The 12,002-nt window shown below is 37.9% G+C and overlaps 1 protein-coding gene across 3 annotated transcripts; it reads right to left on the reverse strand.

The window, feature by feature from the left end:
- Positions 1-1,963: 1,963 nt before the first annotated feature.
- LOC107721057 (gastrula zinc finger protein XlCGF57.1-like) lies at positions 1,964-5,556 on the reverse strand. Of its 3 annotated transcripts, none has more exons than XM_016528912.1 (3): positions 5,503-5,556; positions 4,772-4,923; positions 1,964-3,623 (listed from the first exon to the last, which is right to left on the reverse strand). In XM_016528912.1, the coding sequence occupies exons 2-3, from the start codon at positions 4,854-4,856 to the stop codon at positions 2,506-2,508; spliced, it is 1,203 nt and encodes a 400-aa protein (XP_016384398.1). In that variant the 5' UTR covers positions 4,857-4,923; positions 5,503-5,556; the 3' UTR covers positions 1,964-2,505. The 3 variants fall into 3 exon arrangements, with proteins under 3 accessions (XP_016384398.1, XP_016384397.1, XP_016384399.1); XM_016528911.1 differs by having other exon boundaries at positions 5,105-5,531; XM_016528913.1 differs by having other exon boundaries at positions 5,445-5,522.
- Positions 5,557-12,002: the final 6,446 nt, after the last annotated feature.

Here is a 12,002-nt window from a genome sequence, read left to right on the forward strand (position 1 = left end):
TTAAAGTCCGCGTGAACCGGAAGTTGCTGCCGACTTTATTTCAGTGTAGTGACGTATTTCCATCTGAAACTGAATATTGAATAGAGGGCATGGTTTTATGTTTGCGCTCCTCCTCTCTGTCTCTCACTCATAGCAATCTAACGGTTGGAGGGGTGTGTTTAAAAGGATATTCTGCCCAAGCCGTCAAACTGACATCATCAGAAAAGGAATGCCATTCCAGAGCGGAAGTAAATGTTCAGATTTTGATTAAAGATCACGAAGACAAACAATTTTTTTCAGCGGATTAACTTGCACGGATTAATTGTTCACATAATTACTAGCAATGTGCGCTAGTAAAGTAAATAAAGTCCATTTTGATTTCATGCGGACTTTAAACCTTCACTTCAAGGTACTTTCGTCTGCGTGTTCCAGATGAAGAACCTTCTGCACCTACTTCAGGGCCTCATCTGCATCTTCCAGATTTTAGGACCCTTTTGTGTTCCAGGAGATCAGCACCTATAGCGCTCCGTGCTCAAGGCTTATTAGTTTCAGAGAAGCATATTTATCTTTCCATTAGATCACGTTACTCTGACATAGCAACACCCAACTTACTCACTTGCATCTTATGCACTTTATTCCTTTGTCATTCATGGAATTCATTTAATAGATGTTGTTTATCTTTTGTTAATAACATTTATTTTGTTAGACTTGAGTCTTCCTTGTGTTGATAATACAGTAAGAGACAATACAGGTTAACGTTAATCTCATTAATCCGCATTTAAGTGGATCCACGTTTTAGTATTTGTCACTTTTTCCTATGCTCTTATTTTCCCTTATTACACGGCTCTGTGGAATACTTGATTCTGATTGGTCAGTCTTGACATTCTGAGGTCTGTTATCCCTCGATAACAACCGGTAAAAACTAATAACACAGGCTCATCCGGGTAACTGAAGTCGCCACTATACTCTTGCTAGGAACATTTTCTCTTCGTGGAAGCTTTGCGTTTGGTTAGCTAATAAAATATTAAAACTCAATCCAATATTATGTATACATTTATTTAATTATGTCATCCTGGTATCGCGGACTCGCTCTCTCGTTTCATACAAACACAGCTGCTACCATTTTGCGACGATTGTTTTGTACGCTGTAATAGATTATAAGATAACTAATAAACTGGTAAGATTTTAAAACATTTTATCGCTTTGATTATTTAGGTGGTGAAATGTTGTGTAATAAGTGGTTTGAATGCACCGTATCCCTTAAATGCCCGTCTAGTTTGAACTTGCCGCTTGTTAGCAACTGCTTTCTTCACGGAAGCTTTGCGTTCAAACATTTCAACTCAAATCAATATTTTGTGTCCAATTATTTACTTATGTGGCAAGTAGCCATGTAATAAGAGGGATAATGTACATCCAGCCAGTTGTTATCGCAGAATAACCCCCTTCAGGGTGATACAAGGCCTGATTCACTTCGGGGTCCTGATCACCCTGTCGGGGGTTATTCTGCGATAACAACCTGCTGGATGTACATTATCCCTTACTTATACCTACGGTTAGTGATTCATTTTAAACCTCTAACCCCACGTTTTAAAGGTGGACACGTAACTTGTTATATTTTTATGTTTTGACTTTGCATGTTAAGAAATACTTATTGTATACCTACTATCGCTATTACAGGGTGGTACAAGGCCTGATTCACTTCGGGGTCCTGATCACCCTGTCGGGGGTTATTCTGCGATAACAACCTGCTGGATGTACATTATCCCTTACTTAATATCTTCCTGTCCTAGATTTATGGTTTTGAACGATGACTGAAAACTTGTATAACAGACACTTCTCATGTTTATTGCCATCTTATGATGAATCGCTTGTTATTTTCCTCAACTGTAATTTGCTTTGAATAAAAGCGTCTGCCAAATGAATAAAAGTAATTGTAAATGTAAAATAAAGTTTGATAACAATAACAAGTTGATCAAAACGCAATATTTAAATGAGTCTCACACCGTGTCTACACCGGACGTGACAAAATACTATAATCAGTGATGTTGTCTACACTGGATGTGGCGCGAAACGACAAATCCCGATAGTAAACTGCTGCCTCATTCTGTTTATGAGGTACTGACACAAAGAACAAATGATTTGCAACAGTCGCTTTGTCGCGGCCAGTGTAGAGAGCCTCACGCTGTTGCAGCACGGCGCAACAACGGTCTCGTCAAGTGTACGAGTCTTACTAGCGCTCCACGGCCTGGCGTCCTCCATCTTTCTTCTGACAGTTCGGGAGAAAGGGGGCGGGGTTTTGCGTGACGTTGACCTGCGAATGCAGACTCGATGGCTGGATTGCGTTTACATTACACTGAGAGCCGATCACAATGCGTCCTCGACTACCTCTGGACCAGGACAGCGGATAGCCTTCCAATCAGAAGCGTGTTTACACTTGTCTTTTCAATGTGTATGTGGACAACATCCAGATGCAAGTCGCATGTTAATGACAAGCGTAAATGCAGCCTTTGATTTCTCATATGGACTTTAAGGTTTTAAAGCTGATTGAAACTCTGTCTCTCCGGTGTGAACTCTCATGTGCCTGTTAAGGCTTCCTTTTTGAGTGAAACTCTTTCCACACCTTCGGCAGGGGAACAGCTTTTCTCCAGTGTGAACTCTCATGTGGATTTTAAGGTTTCCATATAGACAGAAACTGTTTCCACACTGTTGGCATGTGTAAGGCTTTTCTCCAGTGTGAGTTCTCATGTGCCTGTTAAGGCTTACTTTTTGAGTGAAACGCTTTCCACACCGTTGGCAGGTGAACGGCTTCTCTCCAGTATGAACTCTCATGTGGACTTTAAGGTTTCCATGTTGTTCAAAACTCCTTCCACACTGAGGGCATGTGTAAAGTTTATTTCTGGAGTGCATTCTTGTGTGCCTGTCAAGGCTTCCTTTTTGAGAAAAACTTACACCACACCTTTGGCAGGGGAACAGCTTTTCTCCAGTGTGAATTCTCATGTGGATTTTAAGATGTCCTTCTTGATTAAAACCATTTCCACACTGTTGGCATGTGTAAGGCTTCTCTCCGGTATGAGTTCTCATGTGTCTGATAAGGTTTACTTTTTGAGTGAAACTCTTTCCACACCGTTGGCAGGTGAAAGGGTTTTCTCCAGTGTGAACTCTCATGTGGTGTTTAAGGTTTCCTTTTCGGTTGAAACTCTTTCCACACTGCTGGCAGGTAAAAGGGTTCTCTCCAGTGTGAACTCCCATGTGGACTTTAAGGTTTCCATGTTGTTCAAAACTCCTTCCACACTGCGGGCATGTGTAAAGTTTCTTTCTGGAGTGAACTCTTGTGTGCCTGTTAAGGCTTCCTTTTTGAGTAAAACTTACACCACACCTTTGGCAGGGGAACAGCTTCTCTCCAGTGTGAACTCTCCTGTGTCTGATAAGGTCTCCTTTTAGGTTAAAACTTTTCTCACACTGTTGACAGGTAAAATGCTTCTTTTCGCAGCTTCTTGTCTTTTGAGCTCTTTTTCGGGAAGTCTTTTCAGCCTGTGAGCAACTAAATGGTTTTTCTTCAGGTATGAACTTGTGATGTTTCTCAAGCTTATATTTCTCATCTGTTTCGTTCAGAACTTCACTCTCCTCTTTCAGGGTCATCAGACCTAAGGTGAAACAAGATGAATAAATTGAACACATGACCTGCTTTTGGCATCTACTCATGGCTAGATTTCTCTTCTAGTGATGTTAGATCAATTGAGTAGTCAGGCCCACACACACTTATAAGCTGATTTTTTTCAGGGCTGCTTGTATATAATGACTTCCAAGTATAAATTTTCAGGATTCTGTCACTTTGGTCAAGCTTATTCATAACAGTGTTGTAAAGTATTTGAGTGAATGTAATTAGTAAAACTACAAATCAGCCAAAAAGATTTTACTGAGTATCAATGATAATAGCAACTTTTTTTGCAAATAAGTACATGTAGTCTTTACTCCAATACATTTGTGATGAGTAATGCAATTACTTGATTAATTTTGCATGGCACCTAACTTTTTCTGCAGCAGTTTATTTCTGCTACAAAAGTAGTTTACAGAGTAAAATAAGTCTACAGGGCATTGAAGGTACTACATCTTGTGTGTTTTGCCCTTACTCACCCAAACTTGACAACAAGGCTATTTTATGCAATTGTGAGTGCAATTAGCAGGTAGTTTCATATTGGAGACAAAATCTGCTAAGAGATATTTAAATGTAACAAATCATGTAAAAAAGTATTATCTTTTATTAGAAAATTAAACTCTGGCAGGTCTAATGAAGTTCTTCCTGCCTGCATGTGGTTGGCGAGTCTGTTCAACAGTTGCCCTATCAATGGGCAGCGGAAAGTGTATATAATTGACAGAGTTGGGCAAGTTACTTCCAAAATGTAATACATTATATATTACTAGTTACTGTCTTTTGAAAGTAATTAGTTAGCACGTGATGGAGATTTACCGCTGATTACAGAATGGCTTTAATGACAAGATGCGCGTTAAATATCGCATGCGATTTATCGTGCAGCCCTAATTTTAATGTAGCTTGCGCCAACAGTTGTACACAGAAGCAGCTCCGGGAGCATGACGATCTTTGAGCCTGCATACATCAGTGTTTATTTGTGTTTGTCTATAATGTGTCTTAAATCTCATTTTGTTCAAAAAAATAATAGTGACTATAATCGAATCGCGAGTTGAGTGAATCGTTACATCCCTATTTATCAGTAATTACAACAGTTAAAGCTTCTGAACTTTTAGTAAATGCTCTGAGAGAAAGAAAACCAACCTGTTTGTTCCTCAGTTTCTTCTTGTTTGACTCTGAACGCTTCTTCAATCTTCACGTCTTCACGCTCCTCTTTAATAGCCGCCATCTTTATATTAGTGAGTCACGTGGATCTCAGCCGCTTCGGCGGGAGTTTTTCTCTGTGTTTGGACGCTCTGTCGAGTTTAAGATGAGAAAAATGAACAGAAAGAAAATAAATCCAAACTACATCTGGTTCAGTAATCAGTGCACTGATGAGAGAGTCAAAGAGTGATAGTACATTGGTTTTACACGACCCGACTAGGCAAATAAACATGAAACAAGTAATGATTTAGTATTTAATCATTTGTAGTTTACATTTAATAGATGACGCTTTCATGAAAATATCGGTAGTTGGTTTGTTAAAGTTGCCATTATTAAGTGTTTGTTGTTCTCGTTGCGTTTTGATCAGAAAGTGTTGCTGAATCACTGAATCACTTCGCGAAGCAATCGGCTCAACTGATTCGTTTCAAAAAGATCCGTTTTTCTATCAATACTTGCCCGTGATTCTTGTTTAAGATAAACTAATCGCGCTTTTTCTGTTACTTGTGAACAAAGCGCTGTACTCAAACGAAATAACGTCCATTAATGTTAGTCAGGTATTACAACGTTACATTCAATGATCATTGAGCCGTTTTACAGCACTTTAAAAACACACAAAATAGTCCGCGCTGGCTGCATTGACTTAAACACGTTAAACGCTTAAAAACACAAACCTTTCTTCAGCCGAATCAACACAGACGCCGGAGCGGCCTTATGACGTCACATCGCCATTCCAAAATAAAAGTCCCGAAAAATGAAAAAATAAAATAAACCCAAAAAACCAAAGAAAAAAACACAACCACAGGGTTACCTTTTCGTTTCTAAATTCTTATTAATCTCTAAGAATTTTATTTTATTCTTCCATTTCTGCCTGTATTCATGGTATTTATTGCATCTAAACAAGACAAACAAGACATCTTCCTTGGTTTGACATCTTGTACATAATCCATTACTCTTCCCTAATATTATCTGCGATGTATAATTCAATCCAGTTTGACCTAATCTCAGCGTTCACAAGATAAACCACTATGTAATAAAATAGATGGCAGAGGAGTTGAATTCTTGGTTAGACACATATTTAAATACATGTCCAATGATGTGCTGAAAACCTGTATTGTATAAAAGTAAAGCTGCTTTTTTTTTTCAATAAATAAATATATACACAAGTAAATAAATTACTGTGTGTGTGCAATTATATGATTTACTTTAAAAGTCACAGCTTCATAACAAATGGTAGGTGTTGAGTATCACATCCAATTTAATTAAAAATGTTAAATTATTTCAATAACATTGTCGTTTGAATTGTTCAGTGAGTTTAATGAGCAGTTCAGTATCATGAGACCCCAATGACGTATGCGGCAGACAAATGTGACCTCCGAAATGAGACTGGTTCGCATGAGGGTTCGAGGCCGTCCCCAAATATCAAACAGCTCCACGTATTTCCACCAATCAAAAAAGATTGGTTCAACTCTGGCTCTCTTTCATGTCCAATGCAAACTAAGTCAATGGCCCGGTTTCACAAACAGAGCTTAGTTTAAACCAGGACTAGGCCTTAGTTAAATTAAGATATTTAAGCAACTTTTACAAAAATGCCTCTTGACACAGAACAATGACGCTAGGCGCGTTTCCATTACAGATTTGCGCAAAACTTTGGCGATATTTTCTGAATGTCGATAAAAAAGTATTGCGAAATGACGGCGTTTCCATTAACCAATGTTATGCGGCTAAAACGTAACCTTTTGCCTCTCGCGATAAGTCATGGCAACGGATTTTGGTGGGATTTTGGCTATATTTATTCAAAGGAGGCTTATGCGTGTATCTTTACAGAAGCAGCAAAGAGAGCCGCTTCAGAAACGTGCGTGGCGCGGCTGGAATAAACCATAGACTGTATAAAAACATAAACACAAGCATTGCGTGGCCGCGATAAGTCATGGCAACGGCCGGATTTTAGTGGGCTTTTGACGGATTTTGGCTATATTTATTCAAAGGAGGCTTTTGCGTGTATCTTTACAGAAGCAGCAAAGAGAGCCGCTTCAGAAACGTGCTTGGCGCGGCTGGAATAAACCGTAGACTGTATAAAAACATAAACACAAGCATTGAGTGGCCGCAATCAGCTTCAGTGACCGTATCAGAGCCACACTGCACCGCAGACGTGTGCCGTGTAAATTGTCTAAGCATTAATGGTAGGGAAAGCCCCTTATACTGGAGCGCGGCCACTTATGAAGTGTTTCTTGGCGGTTATAGTACATTGAAGAATGATCATGTGACTTTTTACATATACGCCATATGACCTGTAAATGCGAAAAAGCCGTTTCCATTGCAGTTTTGCGAATTATTCCTTTTTCGCATTGCCTGAAAAACCACCTCATGCGAGCGTAAAAACTTTTTTGCGATATATGGGCGTTTTTGCGAAATTGACGAGTTTCCATTAGGCGTATTTTCAATTCGCAATTTCAATTTGCGCAATTTGAAGGGTAATGGAAACGCGCCTATTGACATATTTTAAGATACGTCAGAGCAAGATATAGTGGGTAGGATTTATCTCCCACTTGATCCAAGCCCTCAATGAATCTATCTTTCCTTTAAAAAAATGGTACAATATTAGGATAATCCGTTTTTTTTTTTTTTTCTTTTTCATAAAAGAAGTGAAAGGTGACTGTGTATTTATGGAAGATATATGCATTGCAAAAAATGTTTTGTTTCACAGTTAATGTTGTATATGTAAAGTCTAAGCAGTAATAGTTGTATTCACTTGCAGTGCATTAGCAACAGTCTTCCCAATGTGAACTTTTGTAGTTGAAGGTGCTCAGGATGACACGAAGTGCTGATGGAAAGGTCCCCGTCATGGACTTGTCTCTGAGATGTGGACACAAGCTCTTTGAGGTGTCCCACTGGAGAGATGAGTTGAGCTTAACTTGGTTGAGCTGAAGTTTAAGTGACTGATCTCAAATCAACTCTCAGGATTAACAGACTGGACAAATTAAATTCATCCAGCTGTGACGGTATCATGCATCGCGCCACTTAATTACTCTTTAATTGATCCCTCCTCATCTTCCTACTCGAGTGGTTAAACATTTTTGAACATTTTACACATTCTCATTGGTACTTTTAAAATATTGGTAACACCTGCAGCACATTTCTTACAGTACTTATTAAAATGACCAATTATGTTAGTTAATAAAATATAACTTCATCGTTAGTGAACGTTAGCTCAGTTCCACAAATTTGTAAATGTTGAAATGAACATCAACAAAGATGAATAAATGCCTTAGAAGTGTTTTCATTATTAGATCATGTAAACTAACTAACATTACTAATGTTCATGTAATAACTCGTGTCTATTATATGATGTCTGGACTGAGAATTCTGTATATGTTATTATATTTCAGATCGCTGAACTGTTTGACTGTTTTTTGACGATGTTGTTTTCACTTGCTCCATTTTTTTAATTAGTTGATTGTTGTGTACAGATATTACAATATCTGTCAGTTTCTATACATTTTGCTTTAAATGTTTTTTCTATGCATTTTACATTAAGTACGATGAATATGGCTAATTTATTTACTTGTGTATATATTTATTTATTGAAAAAAAAAAGCAGCTTTACTTTTATACAATACAGGTTTTCAGCACATCATTGGACATGTATTTAAATATGTGTCTAACCAAACTTAACTATAACTAGTTTTTTTATTTGTAGAAAACCATGTTTAATTTTTATAAAGATACATAGGCCTATGTAATTAAAGCGTTATGTAATTGAGTGCAGAAATGAAGGTGTAGTCTTACCTGACGCTGATATTACAGTAGCGAGTCTTAACCGTTTACGCCATCTGGCTCTTGATTTGATTAGATTTTTTTCTTTTCCGGGAGGCAAACTTTGAAAATGCACACAGTAGTAAAGACGCTTAGGTAGTTCATGTTGGCCGAAACACAAGGAAAAGCGTTGTGAAAGATATTGTCGGCGATCAGACGTTCGCATTCGAACGGGATTAGGTTTCTCTGAGGATCACTGAGTTTGCTGAAAAACAGTAGGTGATTATTACAGAGGTTGTGTGAGAAAAACAAGTACAAACATAAGTTCTAATAGGAGTCAAAATCTGCTCAGGGGTAATAATGGAACAACAAAAAAGTGATTGAACAACGGGATCTGCATTTTCAGGGGTTTTGTTTAATAAGACAATACATACAAATGTGTTTCACAACCACACCTTTCCTGGTAAAAATCAATCAATCAATAAAAATAAAATGAAAAATGATTTTCAAAATGCATAACGCATGCGAGTATAAATTGGTGCTTTACTTGCTGCAATTGACAAGTGATTTTGATCAGAATCAGAGCTTTATTGCTTGCACAGACTAGCAATGTACCTTGGTTTTGGAGCACACACAGTACACACATAAATATAAGAAGACACTTAATAAAATTAATCAACATTATAATATTATTTAGCAAATTAATGTTTGAATTATTACTTTAAATTATATTGTCCCTGGTTCAGTACACACATATAAATATAAGACACTTGATAAAATTTAAGAATAAAATCTAAAAACAGTATAAAAGAAACGGGTAAGTTTAGTCAGAATAAACATACTAACAGATTATGAACAGATTTGTAGTATTGTGATAATAATATGAATAAATAGGACTGCATGAGTTTACAAAGATATCAAAATCATGATCAGCAATAGGGCTGGGTATCGTTCAAAAATTTTCGATATCGATACCGATACCGGTTCCTGAATGATACTTTTTTCGATACCAATTTTATGAAATCAATTTTAACTTTAGATTACATTATCTAAAAAAAAAACTTTGGTTTTATTTTTCAGCTTGTTGATGTTTATACAAACTCAAAGACTCATCTCCTGAGCCACTGCAAATGCAGTGATTGGCATCAAGACAGCAACATAATGACATGTAATTAAAAAAAAGTACATCACTCACCTGACGAAAAACGTGACAAATTTCTAGACCTTATAAGAGAACAGTCAAGCGACTAAAATGACAAAAAAAAGTTACAATGTTAATGAAATGTGTACTTTTTTATTTATTTTTTTACACAATTCCCAATTTTTCACTATTTTCTAGTAATTTTACAGGCCTTACATCTTTATTTCAATGTTTGTAATTAGCAATTAATTTAACTTTACCTGTGGACCAGATTTGTAATGTGACAGCATTGATTACAGTTTCTTAAAGGGGTCATATGATGCTATTTTAAAGATCATTATTTTGTGTATTTGGTGTAACAGAATATGTTGACATGCTTTAATGTTCAAAAAACACATTATTTTTCAAATACTGTACATTATTGTAGGTCCTCTATGCCCCGCCTCTCTCAAACGCTTCGTTTTCTACAAAGTCCCTCCTTCCGACAAGCGCAGTCTGCTCTGATTGGCCAGCTGACCCAGTGCATTGTGATTGGCCGAACACCGCAAGCACTCGTCGGAAATGTAACGCCCCTTACCATAATCGTGAGCTTCATCTTTCAAAATAAATGTAAAGACAGAGCCCGAAAGGGGAACAGAGTCGCGTGACAGACGTGGGTTTGTGATGTGACCCCCTCTCTCTCTCTCTCTCTCTCGCTCTGTCTCTCTCGCTCTCTCTCTCGCTCTCTCTCTCTCTCGCTCGCTCTCTCGCTCTGTCTCTCGCGCTCTCTCTCGCTCTCTCTCTCTCCCTCTCTCTCTCTCTCTCTCGCTCGCTCGCTCGCTCGCGCGCACACACACACACGCTCCGCATTTGAACAGTCAATAACAAATACTTAAACTAATAACAAAACAGTAGATGATTCAGAAGCGCCAGATTGTCATAGCAAAGTCAGAATTACCTCCTCTCCTAGGTTCACGAAACGGTCGTCCATAAAATGCATTGCTGTTCTGTTGTAAGTAATCTTAAAGATTCCTAAATGCATCTACTTTCGGAAGGCCAAATAAAGTGCTTTTGCTTTCGGGGCGGCATTTTTCCACATAGTGAGGTAGATATGTGGGGGCGTGTTAGAACGAGGCGTTTTAGGGGGGCGAGGGGGGCGTGTAACTTTGATAAAGAATATCTCTTTGGATTTGAGACTTTAGTCTTTGCAACTTCAGGGATCTTATCTATGCACAATCAGCTTGTAACACTCCAAAGAGAAAGGAAAACTTGAAATCACATCATATGACCCCTTTAAAAAGAAATACAAGTAGGGATGCTCATTTCGGTTAATTTTCCTGACCGACAACCGCTGCTCGTTAACCGAACATTAACTTACTAACATATAAAATTAGAATAATAAATTAGAGTTAAATAAAAATAGAATCTGTAATGACATAAAAATACAAACAAATATTTCATTTTAACGTGCAAACAGCAGCATACAGAGAAACAACAAAACCTGGATTCACACATCCTCAAATTATCACGCACCAGCAGTGCTTCTGAGAACAGAGAAAATCTGAATAAAATAATATAAATAAAATAAATAGGCCCACACTAAATATATATAAATTAAATAATTATCTAATTAAGATGATAAAACTAAGACACAGACTGAATCCTTCAATGCGCTTTGAAGAACGGTACCGGCCTTGTTCTTCACGTCAGACATAAACATTTATAGCAGGCCTACCTCAGTGTACGTGTCTAGTTTTTTTTTATGCTGTACAGATAGACTGGAAGCGCTGCCTGCTAACTGTTAGACCCGCAGCAAAAACACCATCACAAAAATCCTGTCAATTTGAGGTTCGGGACTTTTCATCCAGTGGTCATATGTTTCTATCCACAGCATGTTTTTGCAGCGTTGAGCAACATAGCCAATCACAGACATATCTGTTGATTTCATTAACACAGTGGCCAATCAGAGGTGTGCCCTGCTCACTCCAAAGTCTAAACCCCAAGCGCTCTGTCTGCCCTTCGAAGGGAGTAGGGCATAGGGATGATGCCCAGTGAACCGTTCAGTATGAAAACACGTACCGCTACACCCCTACTGCAAACCGTCACACGGGCCGAATTAATGGGAGTCAAACTTGATTTGTTTTCAAGCATATTCACATATTCTATGGATTTATTTTTTGGCTGTGGGTTAATGCATTTTTCGCATGATCTATTTTGACATGAAGAGGCTTGCTTGATTGTAACTAGGGCTGCACAATTAATCGAATGCGATTGTCATGCGCATTTTGATAGTAAAGC

This window comes from Sinocyclocheilus rhinocerous, unplaced genomic scaffold (genome assembly GCF_001515625.1).
Source record: "Sinocyclocheilus rhinocerous isolate Xijiao unplaced genomic scaffold, SAMN03320098_v1.1 scaffold1232, whole genome shotgun sequence".
Lineage (NCBI taxonomy): Eukaryota > Metazoa > Chordata > Actinopteri > Cypriniformes > Cyprinidae > Sinocyclocheilus > Sinocyclocheilus rhinocerous.

Bases quoted from the DNA above. Each gene is read 5' to 3' on its own strand.
- LOC107721057 (XM_016528912.1), bottom strand. From the start codon at position 4,856: ATGGCGGCTATTAAAGAGGAGCGTGAAGACGTGAAGATTGAAGAAGCG. The intron at 3,624-4,771 runs GTTGGTTTTCTT...GTTTCACCTTAG, and splicing joins AGAAACTGAGGAACAAACAG to GTCTGATGACCCTGAAAGAG.